Here is a 20,609-nt window from a genome sequence, read left to right on the forward strand (position 1 = left end):
TCACTGCCATTTATTTAGTAGTTAGTTGTATAACCTTGGTCAAGTGACTTTATATCTCTAAATCTGTCATCTGTGAAATGGGGATAAAAATAACTTGAAGTTTTGTGAGGATTAAATGGAATCATGCCTATAAATTACTTGGCAGAGTGACTCACTGTTGTGGCACAGTAAATGTTAGATACTATTACTGTGATGATGCCCTGAGTCCAGACATCAAAAATTCATGCATAGATCCTTAAAATCAATTATAACATGTTTGACATACCATGTGTGGTTGTTATACTCAAATTAGTATATATGTAGGTGGATTTGTGAGTGATGGGTGAGTCAGTAGAATTAAGAGTTCTACTTTTAGTTTTCCAGTAGGAATTCAAGTACAACTAGCAAACCAGAAAAAATAAGTCAATGCTGAAATTGGAAATTACTTCTACAGAGGCAGTTTTTCTATCAGAAGTTAGGATTTTATCCGTTTTCTGAGCAACTACTAAATCTCAGATGTATTAGATTCTTTTGAAAGACATGTTATTTTATTCAGTCACTATAATCCAATGCAAAAAGAATTTAGGTAATTTGAATTTCCCCAAATACATACTCTAATTGTTAGAGATTTGCAGGGAAATACTGGAAAATGGTAGGAACTGTGAGGAATTTGAACTCTTCTCTCATTCCAGATCATTTACTCTACCTTTTTATTCTTCAACTCTCTCAACTTGGGCATCTCAACTCTCTCAACTTGGGGATCTTTAAAAATTGTCAGTGCATGGGGCGCCTGGGTGGCTCAGTCGGTTAGGTGTCCGACTTCAGCTCAGGTCGCAATCTCGCCGTCCGCGAGTTCAAGCCCCGCGTCGGGCTCTGGGCTGATGGCTCAGAGCCTGGAGCTTGCTTCCGATTCTGTGTCTCCCTCTCTCTCTGCCCCTCCCCCGTTCATGCTGTGTCTCTCTCTGTCTCAAAAATAAATAAACGTTAAAAAAAAAAATTAAAAAAAAATTGTCAGTGCAGGGACGCCTGGCTAGCTCAGTCGGTTGAGTGTCCCAACTCTAGATTTCGGCTGAGGTCATGATCCCAGGATCGAGAGATTGAGCCCCACCTCAGGCTCTATGCTGAGCGTGGTGCCTACTTGGGATTCTCTCTCCTTCTTCCACTGCCCTTACCCCGTGTGCGCTCTCTCTCTCCCATTCTCTAAAATTAAAAAGAAATTAGTGCCTAGACCACACGTCAAGCCATTTGAATCAGTTTCTAGAAGTGAAACCCAAACATCAGTATTTTTAAAAGTTCCTTTTCTGGATGTGAGGGTGATATGGCTGCGACATCTGTCACCCCATTGATCGCCAGGATTAATTCAGCTGATCTGGCTGGCTAGGCAGGCGTCCCCTTCCTCCCTCACTGCTTCACGTGCATCCTTCCAGAAGCTGCGCACTTGGCCGAAGAGGACGACCTTCCCCGATAGAGGAGGATCGTTCTTCAGTCAAGGGTATACAAGTAGCCGTGCTCCCCTGCTAAAACCTCTAAACAAGCTCTCAAGGTCCATTTGTAGGAGAATGTCGGGTAGTCAAGCTTTCAAGACTCCAGACACATCCAAGTAAGGTGCTGCACGTGGCAGTCTGCCTTTCTTTAAAAAAAAAAAAAAAAAAAAAAAAGTTCCTTTGGTAAATGTTATTGAACCTGTTCAATGCCAGAAGAGTGTAGATGTTCAATAAATGTTTGACTGTTGAAAGAATACCTAACTGTGCAGTTTCTCCATTGTAATTACAGTATTAAAGTCAACCTAGAGTGCTTTTGTACTAATTTAAGTCTTTAAAAGGGGTTTTGTATTATACTTTGTTCTGCATTTGCCCCCATGGCATATACAGGAAAATACTTGGCAGGAGGTAATGTTTTGTTGCTGATAGAATTCTGAATTCCCTCCATTACTGAGAAGAATAGGTGTAGAAATAGGATAAGTCTCAAGGTTCCTTTCTTGTGTCTCATCCAAGGTTGAAGATACAGGTTGTAAATAGATATTTATTGGTTATTTTTGTTTTATTTTAAAATAATTTTATTTTTAAAAATAATTTCTGGTTCAAAAATTAAAAGGGGTATACATTGAAAATTGTCCCTCTCATCTTCCAGATATAGTTCCCCTCCCAGAATATATCCGTATTATATCAGTATTCTTCCAGAGGTATTATATATGCACATACTTCCCATTTTACCCAAATTGTAAAACGCATCATGTTTGTATACTTAACAGTGTATCTCATCCATATACAAAGAATGTTATCAGTATATAATTCCTTCCATCTTTTTATAACTATATTATTTCTGTGTACCACAATTTATTTTAATCTATCACCTGTTGATGGATACTTAAATTGTTACTGATTTTTCTCTATTGAAAACAATGCTACATTAATAGATATGCCATATCTTTGGATAAATTCCTAGAAGTTCAAGGTATTGCCAGTTTGTCTTTTATGAAGGTTGTGTACTGATTAGTTGGGAGATGATGAAAACAACATGAAATAATATGAGGGATTAAAGGTATAAACAAGGAATGGTGATCAAAAATGATTATAGCAGGAGTGTGCCTGGGTGGCTTAGTTGGTTAAATGTCTGACTTTTGATTTCAGCTCAGGTTGTGATCTCATGGGTTCCTGAGTTTGAGCCCCACATTGGGCTATGTGCTGACAGTGGAGAGCCTGCTTAGAATTCGCTCTCCCCATCTATCTCTGTTCCTCCCCCCCTCCCCAATCTCAAAATAAATAAAAATTTTTAAAAATTATTATAGCAGGAATGATATTAGAGTGACTTGAGAGGATAGGCATGAGCCTATAACTAAGAACAAGGAGAGGGGCGCCTGGGTAGTTTGGTTGGTTAAGCATCTGACTTTGGCTCAGGTCATGATCTCACAGTTCATGGGTTTGAGTCCCACATCAAGCTCTGTGCTGACAGCTTGGAGCCTGGAGCCTGCTTTGGATTCTGTGTCTTCCTCTCTCTCTGTCTGTCCCCTGCTTGCATTCTGTCTCTCCCTCTCTCAAAAATAAATAACATTAAAAAAATTTTTTTTAAAGAGCAAGGAAAGAGAATTAGCAGGTTTTCTGACATATGTACACAGATTATATCTGTGATTAAAATATGCTAATGAACTTCCTAAAGTCCTAACATTTTTACTCTTAAATCTATATTTGAACTTTTTAAGACACACTTTTAATGTGATGGTTTCTGTATGAAAACTCCTCATTCTTTAAGAGAAAATACCCCTCGGGATTTATACCTGGGATGCAGGGCTGGTTCAATATCCGCAAAACAATTAACGTGATTCATCACATCAATAAAAGAAAGGACAAGAACCATATGATCCTCTCAATAGATGTAGGGAAAGCATTTGACAAACTACAGCATCCTTTCTTCATAAAAACCCTCAAGAAAGTAGGGATAGAAGGAGCATACCTCGAGATCATAAAAGCCATATATGGACGACCCAATGCTAATATCATCCTCAATGGGGAAAAACTGAGAGCTTTCCCCCTAAGGTCAGGAACAAGACAGGGATGTCCACTCTCACCACTGTTATTCAATATAGTATTAGAAGTCTTAGCCTCTGCAATCAGACAACACAAAGAAATAAAAGGCATCCAAATCGGCCAGGAGGAAGTCAAACTTTCACTCTTTGCAGAAGACATGGTACTCTATATGGAAAACCCAAAAGATTACACCAAAAAACTGCTAGAATTGATTCATGAATTGAGCAAAATTGCAGGATATAAAATCAATGCACAGAAATCGGTTGCATTCCTATATACCAACAATGAAGCAACAACAGAAAGAGAAATCAAGGAATCGATCCCATTTACAGTTGCACCAAAAACCATTAAATACCTAGGAATAAATCTAACCAAAGAGGTGAAAAATCTACACACTGAAAACTGTAGAAAGCTTATGAAAGAAATTGAAGAAGACCCAAAGAAATGGAAAGAGATTCCATGCTCCTGGATAGGAAGAACAAATATTGTTAAAATGTCGATACTACCCAAAGCAATCTACATATTCAACGCAATCCCTATCAAAGTAACACCGGCATTCTTCACAGAGCTAGAACAAAGAATTGTAAAATTTGTATGGAACCAGAAAAGACCCCAAATAGCCAAAGCAATCTTGAAAAAGAAAACCAAAGCAGGAGGCATCGCAATCCCAGACTTCAAGCTATACTACAAAGCTGTAATCATGAAGACAGTATGGTACTGGCACAAGAACAGACACTTAGATCAATGGAATAGAATAGAGAACCCAGAAATGGACTCACAAACGTTATGGGCACCTAATCTTTGACAAAACAGGAAAGAATATCCAATGGAATAAAGACAGTCTTTTCAGCAAGTGGTGCTGGGAAAACTGGACAGTGACATGCAGAAGAATGAACCCAGACCACTTTCTTACACCATACACAAAAATAAACTCAAAAGAGATGAAAGACCTAAATCTAAGACCTAATCTAGATTTAGACCTAAATCTAAAGGAAGCCATCAAAATCCTCAAGGAGAAAGCAGGCAAAGACCTCTTTGATCTTGGCCGCAGCAACTTCTTACTCAGCACGTCTCTGGAGGCAAGGGAAACAAAAGCAAAAATGAACTGCTGGGACCTCATCAAAATAAAAAGCTTCTGCACAGTGAAGGAAACAATCCGCAAAACTAAAAGGCAACCGACAGAATGGGAGAAGATATTTGCAAATGACATATCAGATATAGAGTTAGTATCCAAAATCTACAAAGAACTTATCAAACTCAACACCCAAAAAACAAATAATCTAGTGAGAAATGGGCAAAAGATATGAATAGACACTTCTCCAAGGAAGACATCCAGACGGCCAACCGACATATGAAAAAATGCTCAACATCTCTCAGCATCAGGGAAATACAAATCAAAACCACAATGAGATACCACCTTACACCTGTCAGAATGGCTAACATTAACAAGTCAGGCAACAACAGATGTCGGCGAGGATGCAGAGAATGAGGATCTCTTTTGCATTGTCGGTGGCAATGCAAGCTGGTGCAGCCACTCTGGAAAACAGTATGGAGGTTCCTCAAAAAACTAAAAATAGAACTACCCTACGACCCAGCAATTGCACTACTAGACATTTATCCAAGGGATACAGGTGTGCTGTTTCAAAGGGACACATGCACGCCCATGTTTATAGCAGCACTATCAACAATAGCCAAAGTATGGAAAGAGCCCAAATGTCCATCATGGATGAATGGATAAAGAAGATGTGGTATATATATACAATGGAGTATTACTCAGCAATCAAGAATGAAATCTTGCCATTTGCAACTATGTGAATGGAACTGGAGGGTATTATGCTAAGTGAAATTAGTCAGGGAAAGACAAAAATCATATGACTTCACTCATATGAGGACTTTAAGAGACAAAAGAGATGAACATAAGGGAAGGGAAACAAAAATAATATAAAAACAGGGAGGGGGACAAAACATAAGAGACTGTTAAATACGGGGAACAAACTGACGGTTGCTGGAGGGATTGTGGGAGGGGGGATGGGCTAAATGGGTAAGGGGCGTTAAGGAATCTACTCCTGAAATCATTGCTTCACTATATACTAACTAGTTTGGATGTAAATTTTAAAAAATAAAAAATAAAATTAAAAAAAAGAGAGAAAATACCCCTGCCTGCAGTTTTCATTTCAGATTTACATTTAGCATTTGTTGATCAAGATTTTATCTTTTCATGCATAACTATACTTGAACTCTCTCTCTCTCTCTTTTTTTCCTTAGCCCTGGAAGAAAGCGAGACTTTTCCCCTGTTTCTTGGAGTCAGTACTTTGAGTCCATGGAAGATGTAGAAGTAGAGAATGAAACTGGCAAGGATATATCCTTTACAAAATAACTTATTCTTTAACAAGTTTATAATGTTGTCTAAGAAGACATGTGAATTTCTAAAATGTTCTTTCTCCCTGCTGTTTATTTCATTTTTGTTCCCTACCTGTTCTTTGTATAGCATGAAATTTAACCTGTAAGTCTGTGCCAACGTCTTACATGGATAAAATTGTCTAATGCGTGGGGAAAGAAGAATTAAATTCCTAAAACTGGTGTATCTCTTAAGGGCACAGGGGGAGGTTTCATGAATCAAGTGAGTTGAATCAGTTTGGCATCTAGAAACTAGGGACTATGTCCTCATTAGGGCAAAGGGAATCTTTTTTTGTTTGCTCATTGAAAAAGTGGTCATACAGGCTCCATCCTTCAAAAACAGGTTTGGTGTTTCAGAAACTTGTATTTAAGTGTCTCTTAAGTTTGTAAGTCTGTAGCTTTGCATAGAGCGTTGTACTGCCTGAGTTTTCTAGTCAGTATTATGATAAAATAATCAAAAACTTCAGTGAGGAAATGCTTAGATATGTTATCTTTAACTATTCATACACTTTTCGAGTTTACAAGAGTGGTTCAGAGGGTCCTGTCCTACTCCTTCTGCATGGAGGAGGCCATTCTGCCCTATCCTGGGCTGTGTTCACGGTAAGTAAGTAGTTGATAGTAATATTTGATGTTATCACAACGATTGTTTACTTCTGGATGAATTTGACTTACCTAACTCTTTATTCTGTGCTCACTCATATAGCTTGATATAAGAAGGTTAGGGATGCGAGTTGATTCAAAATATTTGTTATGGTAGGCCCAAGATCACCTGTTCTTTAAAGTTCTTAACTGGGATGAGCTTAGTGCGTGAATTCTTCAAATATTTTATAAAATGTTGTGTATATATTGCATTAGGATAAGGGAGATGGAATTTGTCCCTGATCATATGTAGGGGTCTGTATCTAAATAACTTAAGTAAGAGATAAGCAGAAATAATCTACTCAGGTACTTTAGATAGATATAATGTCTATCCTTTATTCGTCTCCTTCATTGAGTGTAGTGTAGTACTTTACACATAGAGATGTTCCATAAGTATTTGGAAGATTTCCTTTTTTATTTTTATTTAAAAAATTTTTTTATGTTTATTTGTTTATTTTGAGAGAGTGAGCAGGGGATGGGCAGAGAGAGAGGGAGACAGAGAATCCCTCTCATGAACTGTGAGATCATGACCTGATCTGAAATCAAGAATTATGGCCAACTAAGTGGCCCAGGTGCCCCTTCCTTCTTTTTTATAATAATGCTTTATATTTTAATGGTACTTGTGAGCTATTGGGAAGTAAGCCCTGTTCCAGAGTAGAGGATGTATATCTGTGTGAATGCTACCAGTTCTAGATCTTTCTGATATGCTTAACTCTATGCAAGGAGAGATACTGCTGAGGAAAATACTAGCAACGTTCCATCTAAAATGAAATTGTCGTCTTTTCTTGTGTATATCAAGCAGATGTACATATTTCTTTACTTACCACCTGGGAGTCTGAAGGACAGAAAATGGGAGCAAGTGGGAATGATGTACTAGATAACGGATCTAGATGGCTATGGAGTTTAGGAGGGCCCTGAACATATCATTTTGTTCCTGGCAGCAGGATTATTGGGAATAGTTCTCACAACATAGGCACCTACTCATCTGTTACTAAATTACTAAATGATCTGATTCCTATCTTATTTGCTACTTCCTTTCTCCTACCTTAGGACATAGCTGTTTGATTTGCCCGTAAGTCCCAGGCTCTTTCATCTCCCTACACCTGTGTTGTCTAATAGAAATATAATGCAAGCCATAGATGTAATCTTTTTTGCCACATATGTAATTTAAAATCTAGTAGGGACATAAAATAGCTACAAAGAAGGAGGTGAAGTTATTTTTAATAATATATATTTTATTTAACTCACTGTACCCAAAGTATTATTTCAACAGGTAATCAATATAAAAATTACTATTGAGATATTTCACTCCATTTTTTTATACTGTCTTTGAAAATCAGTGTGTATTTTAGGCACTTATAACACATCTCAGTTTGGACTACCCACATTTCAAGTCCTTAATAGCATTGCTTTGATCATTTACATTCTTCAACTAGATAGCTTTTTTGGAGGTTTAGATCATGGCTTATTTATGCCTGGCACATAATTGTATGCTCAAGGAATGTTTCTTGAACGAACAAGTAACAGCATCACACGCCTGTTCCTAATGTAGCAGCTGTAGTAGTAAATGTACTCCGGTTGCCCGGTACTTCTGGTGGTCAGAGCCACCAGAAATTGTTCATGTACTATGACTTGGCTGGCTCTGCTCTAAACTAGTACACTGTCACTGGGCAGCTAACACCAAGACATGGAAGGAAAGAAATGTGTGACTGCAGAGGGGAAAGAAGCTCCCTCTTAATTGGTGTGTCACATTCATACAACGGAGTTGAAACTTGCTAGGGATAGTGACTCCAGGCTCTACCTCGTAAGAAATTTGGCAAAAAGTAATGTTTGGTTAGGAAAAGCTTTATTCCAAGGACAGTAGATAGTGGGTCACAAGATTTTATAAAATTTTGATGAGAATTACCTATGTAAGCCAATAGTAATCTCACTATATTCTTTGAACTTTTGATCTGCTAATATCAAGAGTCCCTAGGACTCTAATATAAAATCAGAGCTAATGTTACCTAGTTGAGTGTTCAGAGTCCTTAGAGATGAGGGATCTGCATAGGGCTAGAACAGATTCCCTGTAAAACAGCTATTGCTTTTGACACTAAGGGAGGGAAAAATGAAGTAGGAATTGGAAGATGTGATTTCTAGTCCCAGTTTTGCCAGTATTGGTAATATATCCTTGAAGAAGCTACTTAAACCATTGAGCAAGCCATGTAAACTTTTATTCTCCAAATAGTCTTACATTTCAAGGTTTCCTTGAAAATTATGTAAAATAATGGAATATGAAAACTGTAAATTTTAAAGTCATGTATAAATATCCTAATAAGTGATTTGTTGACATATATCGATAATAAATATTTTTATCTCATAGGTAGAAACAAGTAATATGGAAAGTGCCTGGCATAGAGGAGGGGATTGATAAATAGCTGCTGACGTTGTTATACTTGTTATTGTAGAGGATACTCTAGTTCTTCTTTTACCAAAGTGTATTCTACAGATTACAAATCCCATGAGATATTAATGAAATAGGGTTTTTGTGATTAAATGAGTTTAAGAAATATTACATACAATGTTCTCTTATCTCTCAGAAATTCACTATATATCAGTACGTTACTAAAGCCTTAGGCATGTTCTTCTAAGTTAATCTATTTCATTTCAACTGTCTTCTAAATGTATTCTATCACTCAGTTCCTTTTTTCTTCTTTTTTTAATGTTTATTTATTTCTTTCGAGAGAGACAAGGGACAGAGCAGCAAGTGAAGGATGGGCAAAGGGAAAGAATCCCAAGCAGGTTCTGTGCTGTCAGTACAGATCAACATGGGTCTTGATCTCATGAACTGTGAGATCATGACCTGAACTGAAATCAAGAGTCTGGACATTTAACCGACTGAGCCACCCAGGCACCCCTCAATTCCTTTTTTCTAAAAACATCTATTAGCATTCCAAAAATTTGTGAAAGTTTTTCATAGATAGGTCATTATGCCCCAGTTGTTTACCTGGTTTACTTATATAATCAAGGAAATTCTCTACTACTCAACTTAATGGGTTGGGCTTTTACTGGCTAAATTTACCTGCCCTTTTTTGTTGTTATTCTTGACAGTGTACCAGCCTGCTAAATGAGTTTATATGTGACAGTGCTTTAGAAATAAGAATGGCTATGTAAACATTAGTGCTGTGGCAACTGACTTGACTCCAGAGGTCATATTTTCGTAAACACTAGAACATGATCCAGTAGGCAACCATGTCAAACAGCAGGAACAGACCCAAGTACCTTATAATCATGAGAAGCAGAATTTCCCTCAGACATCCACCCAGATGATAATTGGTAAAATAAGGTAGTAAAATAGAAACAAAAAGGCGCTAGCATAGCAGGAGGATGAGTGTATTAACAACCAAAAGAAGACAGGGAACAACTGTGATTGATATTTGGGATGCTAGATCATGAGATCCTTGACAGAACTGTGCCTCATTCACTCTTAATATGACAGCATACAGGACTTGTGTTCGGAGTTGTTGCTCAATAGTTATTCCTTGAGTAAGTTAACATCAGTCTTGAACAATTAAGAAAAGGTTAAATTTTGTACAGTGTATCCTGTTTGAGAAAGAAGAAAAGATGTAATTATCCTAAAGATTTTGTCAAATGTTAGTAAGCCGTTTACATATGGCTGATACATAAGGAAGTTATATAACATGGTTAGAATCCCAAACACAGGATATGCGACACTAAGGACATGAAGAAACAATTCATGGAGAACAAACAGGAGAAAGTTCATCCTCACTAGTAATCAGATATGATTAACATAGGAGGTATCATTTGTTTTTGATATCAAATTAATATTATCCAAAACTAATTCTCAGTGTTGGCAAAGGCACTAGAAAACAAATACATTCTAATTTTTTTTAATGTTTATTTATTTTTTGAGAGACAGAGCATGAGTGGGGGAGGAGCAGAGAGAAAGGGAGACACAGAATCTAAATCAGGCTCAGGCTCAGGCTGTGAGCTGGCAGCACAGAGCCCAACACAGGGCTTGAACCCACAAGTCGTGAGATCATGACCTGAGCTGAAGTCGCATGCTTAACCAACCGAGCCACCCAGCTGCCCCAATAAGAAATGTTCTAATGCTGCTCTTTTGTGCATATAAGCTTCATAAGAAAAACAAAATAAGGGTTAGCTTGGTGAAAGCCAGGGTCAGTGGTGTGTGTGGTTTAGAGGGTACAACTCTTTATTTCAGCTCAGGTCATGATCTCACAGTTCATGACATTGAGCCCCACATCAGGCTCCACGCTCACAGTGTGGAGCCTACTTGGGATTCTCTCAGAGTCTCTCTCTCTCTCTCTCTCTCTCTCTCTCTCTCTGCCCCTCCCTCACTCGTGTATGCGCACATGCTCTTTTTCTCTCTCAAACTTTAAAAAAAAGAAAAATATGAGAATTCACTCTTTAATAAGATCAACCAATCAGGAAATAACTTGTTAAATCCCTGCTTTGTACCAGGCATAATGTTAGGTGGTATGGATACAGTAGAGAATTAAATACATCCTATCCTCTTGTTCATATGATGTTTTAAATCTAATGGGGAAGATAGGAAAAATGAAGATGGCACATGTAAACAAATAACACAGCAAAAAAATTAAGCAGCTTTCATCTCAAACAGATTGGGGTTTGAATTTCAAAACAACTTAATCTGTCAGGCTTTTGTTTCTCAGTCTGTAAATGTGTATAATAACACCTAAGTCAATAGGGAAATTGTGAGAGTAAATAAAAGATGTGAGTGAGCCTCTTGATAAAGTGTTTGACTCAAGCACTCAGTTTTAGACAAATTTACAGCATCTCTGTACAAGATACAAAAGTAACAGAGGAGGAAATTATTAACTCTGGTGATGATTGAGGGGACTATAAGGAAAGTTTCATAAGAGAGAAGACATCTGAACTAGATTTTGAAGACTGAATAGAAGTTGGATTATAAAGAAAGCATTCCAAGGAGAGAGAAATGTAAAAGCAGTGAAAACTGTAACAATGAAGTGTGTTTTGGAAATTATCAGTAGCTTGAGTACAGAGTATGAGGATAGTGAGCAGGGAAAGAGGTGCCTAGAGATCACAGGGGAAAAATTATGGGAGGACCTTTTGTATCAGGAAGTACACCTTATCCTTTAGTTCAGGGTAATAGTAGATACCTGTTTTTAATTTTTTTTTTTTTTAACGTTTATTTATTTTTTGGGACAGAGAGAGACAGAGCATGAATGGGGAAGGGGCAGAGAGAGAGGAAGACACAGAATCGGAAGCAGGCTCCAGGCTCTGAGCCATCAGCCCAGAGCCCGACACGGGGCTCGAACTCATGGACCGTGAGATCGTGACCTGAGCCGAAGTCGGACGCCCAACCGACTGAGCCACCCAGGCGCAGATACCTGTTTTTAAACACTTCCCCCATCCATATCCACATTAAGTATATCTTAGGATGTCAAAATTGGCAAGGGGTATGTAAAGTATGTTTAGTTTGAAATAATCACAAACATATCCAGACTGGTAAGTTCTGGGAAGTTGAGTATTTTGATATACCTCTACCTACTTCTAATTGAGTGTCACAGTTATAGGCAATAAGTTATTGAAGGGTGTTAGTCAAGATACTACTATAGCTAATGGATTGGGCCAGAGACACAAATGGAGGCAGGCAGACTAGTTAAAAGACTATTCTTGTATTACACAATTCTAAATATTTGCTATCTTGTGAAATGTTAATTTCTCCCCAGAAGGAGAAAGTTCAATTAATTTTTTTCACCATGTAAAAACACTACTTAGACTGGTACTGTTTTAAGCAGCCCAATTTATTTATGAATGTAGCATCAGTCTAATACTAAAACTAGGCCACAAAAATGCAGGAAAACTATGAGCCAGTTTCAATTTCAATTATCAAATAGATGCAAAATCCTAAATAACAGCAGATTGAATCCAGTAGTATAATAAGATAATAAATAGATTAGAAAATCTATCAGTATAAGGGTGCTTGGGTGACTCAGTCAGCTAAGTGTCCAACTCTTGATTTCAGCTCAGGTCATGGTCAGTTCGTGAGATTGAGCCCCACGTCAGGCTCTGTGCTGACAGTGTGGAGCCTACTTGGGATTCTCTCTCATTCTCTCTCTCTCTCTCTCTCTCTCTCTCTCTCTCTCCCCCCCCCCCCTCCCTTTGCCCCCCCCGCTCATTCTGTCTTTCTCTTTAAAAAAAAAAAAACATTTAAAAAAAAAAAAAAAAAAAAAGAACATCTATCAGTGTAATTAATCTCTTGCTTAACTTGACACCCAAAACAGGACTTGATCAAATACAGTACCCACTTAGGTTGCAAACTTCTGGCACCTGGGAATAAGTGAATAACTTCTTTTTTTTGTTTTTTAATTTAATTTATTTTTTTTAATTTACATCCAAGTTAGCATATAGTGCAACAATGATTTCAGGAGTAGATTCCTTAATGCCCCTTACCCATTTAGCCCAGCCCCCTCCCACAACCCCTCCAGTAACCCTCTGTTTGTTCTCCATATTTAAGAGTCTCTTATGTTTTGTCCCCTTCCCTGTTTTTATATTATTTTTGCTTCCCTTCCCTTATGTTCATCTGTTTTGCATCTTAAAGTCCTCATATGAGTGAAGTCATATGGTATTTGTCTTTCTCTGACTAATTTCGCTTAGCATGATACCCTCTAGTTGCATCCATGTAGTTGCACATGGCAAGATTTCATTCTTTTTGATTGCCAAATAATACTCCATTGTGTATATATACCACATCTTCTTTATCCATAAGTGAATAACTTCCTTAACTTTATTGAATTTATATACCAAAAAATTATATAAATATACTTAGTGGTGAAATATTAGACACTTTCCTTTAAAGTCAGGGACAAGATAGGGGTAATTTTTCCAACATTATACTGGAGGTTCTGGCTAAACAATAAAACTAGGAAGAAAAATGAGTTTTAAAGACTTGAAAAGAATGAGAATTGTCATTACTTACAAATATTATTGTCTTTCTAGAATATCAAGGAAAATCAACTGAAAAACTAGTTAAGCCTTAGTTTACAAGGTCAGTATCTTAAAATCTGCCTTTTCTAAGTTGGGAAATATCACAGGAAAAATGATCCTATTCATGAAAGCAACAAAACTATAAAATCTGGGAATAAGCCTTACTTAAAAAATAAATAGCGTAAGATATTTATTGAGAAAACATTAAACTTCACAGAATCATGTTCCTGTATGTTCTGACAAACTTGTTAAAATCTCACTTGGGTTTTTCATGAGACTTTATCAACAAACTCTAAAATACACACAGAAAAATAAATGCCTGATAATGACCAAGATAATTTTGAAAAAGTGTGAAGGGACTTGCCCTCTCAGATATGAAAACATACTCTAAAACTATCAATAGTGTGGTATTGGCAGAAAGAATCAAGAAATAAACCCATGTATAAAACACAAGTTAATATACCATAAAAATAACAATCCAAATGGAGTTAACTACCAAATTAAAAAAAACAAACCTTAAGAACGTATATGATGTTGGGGCAGGGCTTTTTAAAGTTAACCACAAGAAGTAAAAGCCATAAAACCCACAGACCGTGAGATCATGACCTGAGCTGAAGTCGGACGCCCAACTGACTAAGCCACCCAGGTGCCCAATGTTTATTTTTGAGAGAGAGAGGGACAGAATACGACTTGGGGAAGGGCAGAGAGAGAGGGAGATATAGAATCCAAAGCAGGCTCCAGGCTCTGAGCTGTCAGCACAGCTCAAATCCACAAACCATGACATCATGACTGAGCCAAAGTCAGATGCTTAACTGACTGAGCCACCCAGATGCCCCAGCAAAAGTAGTTCTAAGAGAGAAGTATATAGCAATACAGGCCTATCTCAAGAAACAAGAAAAAAGCTCAAACAATCTAATCCTCACCTGAAGGAACTAGAAAAAAGAGCAAAGCCCAAGGTGAGTAGAAGAAAGAAAATAATAAAGACCAAAGCAGAAATAAAAGACCTAGAGACTAAAAGAATAGAAAAAAAATCAGTCAAACCAAGAGCTGGTACTTTGAAAAGATAACAAAAATTGACAGACTCTTAACCAGACTCATCAAGAAAAAATAGGACCCAAATAGGTAAAATCAGCAATCAGAGAACTAACAACTGATACCACAGAAATACAAAGGACTATAAGAAAATACTATGAAAAATCATATGCCAACAAACTGGACAACCTAGAAGAAATGGATAAATTTCTAGAAACATACAGTCTTCCAAAACTGGACCAGGAAGAAATAGAAAACCTGAATAGACCAATTACAAGAAATGAAATTGAGGGACACCTGGGTGGCTCAGTTGGCTGAGTGTCTGACTCTAATTTTGGCTCAGGTCATGATCTCACAGTTCATGGGTTTGAACCCCTGCCTCATGCTCAGTGTTGACAGCAGGGGGCCTGCTTGGGATTCTCTCTCCCTCTCTCTCTGCCTCTCTCCCGCTTGAGCACACTCTTGCTTTCTCTCAATAAATAAATAAACTTAAAAAAAAAAAAAAAGAAGAAGAAATGAAATTGAATCAGTAATCTAAAAACTACCAGAAAATAAAAGTCCAGGACCAATTGGATTCACAAGTGAATTCCACCAGACATTCAAAGAAGAGTTAATACCCATTCTCCTCAAAGAATTCCAAAAAAATAGAAGAGGAAGGAAAGCTTCCAAATATATTATACAAGGCCAGCATTGTCCTGATACAAAAATCAGACAAAGACACTACAAAAAAAAAAGCCTGTGGACCAACAGCCGTGATGAACATAGATGCAAAAGTCCTTAAAAAAATACAAGCTTTGGGGCGCCTGGGTGGCGCAGTCGGTTAAGCGTCCGACTTCAGCCAGGTCACGATCTCGCGGTCCGTGAGTTCGAGCCCCGCGTCAGGCTCTGGGCTGATGGCTCGGAGCCTGGAGCCTGTTTCCGATTCTGTGTCTCCCTCTCTCTCTGCCCCTCCCCTGTTCATGCTCTGTCTCTCTCTGTCCCAAAAATAAATAAAAAACGTTGAAAAAAAAAATTAAAAAAATGATAAGTCTTTAAAAAAAAAAAAAAATACAAGCTTACAGCATACAGCAATAAATTAAAAGGATCATTCAGCACAATCAGGTGGGACTTATCCCTGGGATGCAGGGATGGTTCAGTATTCACAAATCAGTCAACATCATATACCACATCAACAAAACGAAGAATAAAAATCATGACCATCTTAATAGATGCAGAGAAAGCATTTAACAAGACTAACATCTATTCATGATAAAAACTCAATAAAATGGGGTTAGAGGGAACATACCTCAACATAATAAAGACCATATATGGAAAACCCACAGCTAACATCATATTCAGTAATGAAAAACTGAAAGCTTTCTCTCTAAGATCAGGAACAAGATAAAGATTCCACTCTAACCATTTTTATTCAACATAGTAGAAGTCCTAGCCATAGCAATCATGCAAGAAAAATAAGAGGCATCCATATTCGTAAAGAAGTTAAATTGTCACTGTTTACAGATGACATACTATATATATAGAAAACTCTAAAAATTCCACTAAAAACTACTAGAAGTAATAAATGAATTCAGTAAAGTGGCAAGATACAAAATACCCAGAAATCGGTAGCATTTCTATTCACTAACAGTGAAGTGACAAAAAGAGACTTTAAAAATACTATTTACAGTTAATACCAAAAAGAATAAAATACTTAATAAACTTAACCAAAGAGGTGAAAGACCTGTACTCTGAAAAATATAAAACACTAGTGAGAGAAATTGAAGATGACACAAACAAATGGAAAGATACTCCCTGCTTATGGATTGGAACAATTAATATTGTCAAAATATCCTTATTACCCAAAGCAATCTACAGATTCAGTGCAGTCACTATCAAAATACCAGCAGCATTTTTCACAAAACTAGAACAATAATACTAAAACTTGTATGGGTCTCCAGAAGACACCAAATAGCCAAAGAAATCCTGAGAAAGGTACCACAATTACAGATTTCAAGATGTGCTACAAAGCTGTAGTAGTCAAAACAGTATGATACTGGCACAAAAACTGACACATAGAGTGGCGCCTGGGTGGCTCAGTTGGTTAAGCGCTAGACTCCTGATGCTGGCTCAGGTCATGATCTTACGGTTGTGAGATTGAGCCCTATGTTGGGCTCTGCACTGGCATGGAGCCTGCTTGGGATTCTCTCTCCCCCTCTAACCCTCCCCACTTGCTCGCTCTCTCTCTCTCTCTCTCTCTCTCTCTTAAAAAAAAAAAAAATAGACACATAGATCAATGGAACAAGATAGAGACCCCACAAATAAACCTCATATATATATGTAAATGTCATATATATGGTCAATCTATGATAAAGTGGGAAAGAATATATAATAGGGGAAAGAGTCTTTTCATAAATGGTACTGGGAAAACTGGACTATTTTCTGGCACCATACATAAAAATAATCTCAAAATGGGTTAAAGACCTAAATGTGAGACCCGAAACCATAAAAAATCCTAGAAGAGAACACAGGCAGTAATTTCTCTGACCTCAGTCATAACAACATATTTTTGAGGTGGGGAGGGGCAGAGGGAGAAAGAGAATCCTAAGCAGGCTCCATGCTCAGCTCAGAGCCCAATGCAGGGCACAATCTCATGACTGTGAGATCATGACCTGATCTGAAATCAGGAGTCAGATGCTTAACCAACTGAACCACCCAGGTGTCCCTGAACATTTTTTAGGTAAGTCTCCTATGTCAAGGGAAACAAAAGCAAAAATAAACTATTAGAACTGCATCAAAATAAAAAAGCTTTTGGAAAGCAAAGGAAACCATCAACAAAACAAAAGGATGGTTGTCTCCTACTGAATAGAAGATATTTGCAAATGATATATCTAATAAAGGTTTAATATCCAAAAATATATAAAGAATTCCTATAACTTGACCAAAAAACAGTCCAATTAAAAAATGGGCAGAAGACCTGAATAGACATTTTTCTAATGAAGACATACAGATGGCCAATAGACACATGAAAAGATACTGAACATCACCAATGATCAGGAAAATGCAAATCTAAACCACTATGGGGTATCACCTCACACCTGTTGCAGTCACTAAAATCAAGAAGACAAGAAACAAGGAGTGTTAGGATGTGGAGAAAAGGAAACCCTCAGGCACTGTTGGTGAGAATGTAAATTGGTATAGCTACTGTGGAAAGCAGTATTGAGGTTCCTCAAAAAATTAAAAACAGAAATAACATATGATCCAAGAATTCCACTATTAAGTATTTACCTAGGGAAAACAAAAACACTGGTTCAAAAAGATACATGCACCCCTTATGTTTATTGCAGTATTATTTACAGTAGCCAAGACATGTAAGCAACCTAAGAGTCCATCAGTAGATGAATGGATAAGGAAAATGTGGTATACAAAGGAATATTACACAACCATAAGAAAGGATGAGATCTGCCATTTCAGGCAACATGGATGGACCTTGAGGGTGTTATGCTAAGTGAATTAAGTCAGACTGAGAAAGGTAAATACCATATGATACCACTCACAAATGGAGGCCAACAAATGAATAAATAAAAAGCAGAATCAGAACTATAAATACCAAGAATAAACTGTTGATTACCAGAGGGAAAGGGGGACACTGGGCAAAATGGGTGAAGGGGAGAGGGAGATACAGGTCTCCAGTTATGGGATGAGTAGGTCACGGGAATAAAAAGCATAGCATAAGGTCAGCAGTCAATGATATTGTAATGGGACAGATGGTGGCTATACTTATGAACATAGCATAATATATAAACCTGTCAAATCACTAAGGTGTATACCTGAATCTGATGTGACATTATAAATCAACTACACTAAAAAAAAAAGAAAAGAAGAGTGGTCAGATAAGTCTAGTTCTTAAATAGCTGCATTTCATTGAAACATTCCAACAGTGGGAAAGTTGTACCATTTGAGACAAGATCTGGAATGACTATTATGGATGTGCTCTGACACTTTTTCATTACTTATGAAACGTGTTGAATTTACTTTGTTCTTTTATTGTTTCCTATTCTTAATTTGCCACACTAGGATATACACATCATGAGAACAGGAACATTGCCTGTCTTTTTCATACCGCAACCCCATTATGCAATTGGTGCCAGATTTTTATAAGCTATAGAAAGATTTGTTAAATAAGTGAATGGAAAAATCAATTTTATAACATTATTGTCAGTGTTTTCTGACAGGCACATAAGATTATAAATTATTGCTTTTAAGTTAAAATTGGAATTGACAGTTACTTCCTTCAAATGCATATTTTGTTGTTATCTTTTTTTTTTTTAATATAGAGCAGTAAAGCATACTTGACACAATCTTTGCCACTTAATTTTATTTCCAAAATACAGATTTGTTTTTGGCATTGAAGACTTTACTGCCACCATAATGTGTTAAATAACTCTAGTAATTAGTTTTCAAGAACAAATAGCAAAGTATAGTAGAATGTCAGTCCATTATTCTCTTTTAAAGTTACTCATTTTTCTTTTCTAAAAAATTTTTTTAAGTTTATTTGAGAGGCAGCATGAGTTGGGGAGAGGCAGAAAGAGAGGGAGAACGAGAATCCCAAGCAGACTCCGCAGCGTCAGCACAGAGCCTGATGTGGGGCTTGAACCCACTAACTCACGAAACCTGAGCTGAAACCATGTGTTGGATGCTTAACCGACTGAGCCACCCAGACACCCCTATCCATTTTTCATTCATTAGAGTAATGGAAGTAGAAACAGAATTCATTTTCTAGGTGATTTTTTTTTTTTAATTTTAAATGTCTGTTTATATTTGAGAGAGAGTGCATGAGTGTGGGAGGAGCAGAGAAAGACGGAGACAGAATCTGAAGCAGGCTCCAGGCTATGAGCTGTTAGCACAGAGCCTGATATAGGACTTGAACTCATGAACCATAAGATCATGACACGAGCCAAAGTTGGACGCTTAATCGACTGAGCCACCCAGACCCCCCTCTAGGTGATTATTAAAAATTTTATTTACTTAAATAATCTCTACACCCAATGTGTGGCTTGAACTCACAACCCTGAAATCAAGAGTTGCACGTTTCTATGACTAAGCTAGCCAGGTGCCCCTCTGGCTGATTTTTAAAATGTGATTTAATATACTAACAGTGAACTCTCTGAAAAAGAATAAAATGGTCCCACCTATAATAGCAAATAAATAAAACACTTAGGAATAAATTTAACCAAGGTGGTGAAATATCCGTGCACTGAAAATTGTAAGACATTGATGAAAGAAATTGAAGAAGACAAATAAATGGAAAGGTACCCCATATTCATGGATCAGAAGAATTAATATTGTTAAAATGTCCATATTACCCAAAGCCATCTACAGATTCAATGCAATACGTGTCAAAATTTCAATGACATTTTCCACGGAAAAAGAAAAAGTCCTAAAATTGGAGTGGGACAACAAAAGTATTGAATAGCCAAAACAATTCTGAGAAGAAGCCATCACAATTCCTGATTTTAAATTTTATTACAAAGCTATAGTAATCAAAACAGTATGGCACTGGCATAAAAATAGACACTTAGGCCAATGGGACAGAATGAAGACCTCAGGAATAAAGCCATGCATATACAGTTAACTAATATTTGACAAGGAAGTCAAGAAGACTCCATGGAGAAAGGGTAATCTTTTCAGTAAATAGTATTGGTAAAACTGGATAACCACATACAAAATGAAATTGGACCTCTGTCTCACATCACTCACAAAAATTAACTTGAAATGAATTCAAGATTTAAATGTGAGACCTGAACCTGTAAAACCACCAAAAGAATATATTAGAAAAAAAACCCCTAGGGGCGCCTGGGTGGCTCAGTCGGTTAAGCGTCCAACTTCAGCTCAGGTCACGATCTCACGGTCTGTGAGTTCAAGCCCCGCATCAGGCTCTGGGCTGATGGCTCAGAGCCTGGAGCCTGCTTCCGATTCTGTGTCTCCCTCTCTCTCTGCCCCTCCCCCATTCATGCTCTGTCTCTCTCTGTCCCAAAAATAAATAAACGTTAAAAAAAAAATTAAGAA

General features: G+C 37.3%; 1 protein-coding gene across 3 annotated transcripts in view; it reads left to right on the forward strand.

Annotated features, from left to right (window-relative positions):
* The window catches only part of PPME1 (protein phosphatase methylesterase 1), an 88,204-nt gene that overhangs the window by 28,304 nt on the left and 39,291 nt on the right, over positions 1 to 20,609 (forward strand). For all 3 annotated transcript variants that reach the window (XM_049652127.1, XM_049652145.1, XM_049652137.1), the window contains exons 2-3: positions 5,769 to 5,862; positions 6,408 to 6,500. In XM_049652127.1, coding sequence (XP_049508084.1) covers positions 5,769 to 5,862; positions 6,408 to 6,500 — 187 coding nt within the window. The remainder of the gene's footprint in view (positions 1 to 5,768; positions 5,863 to 6,407; positions 6,501 to 20,609) is intronic.

Source organism: Panthera uncia, chromosome D1 (genome assembly GCF_023721935.1).
Source record: "Panthera uncia isolate 11264 chromosome D1, Puncia_PCG_1.0, whole genome shotgun sequence".
Classification (NCBI taxonomy): Eukaryota; Metazoa; Chordata; class Mammalia; order Carnivora; family Felidae; genus Panthera; species Panthera uncia.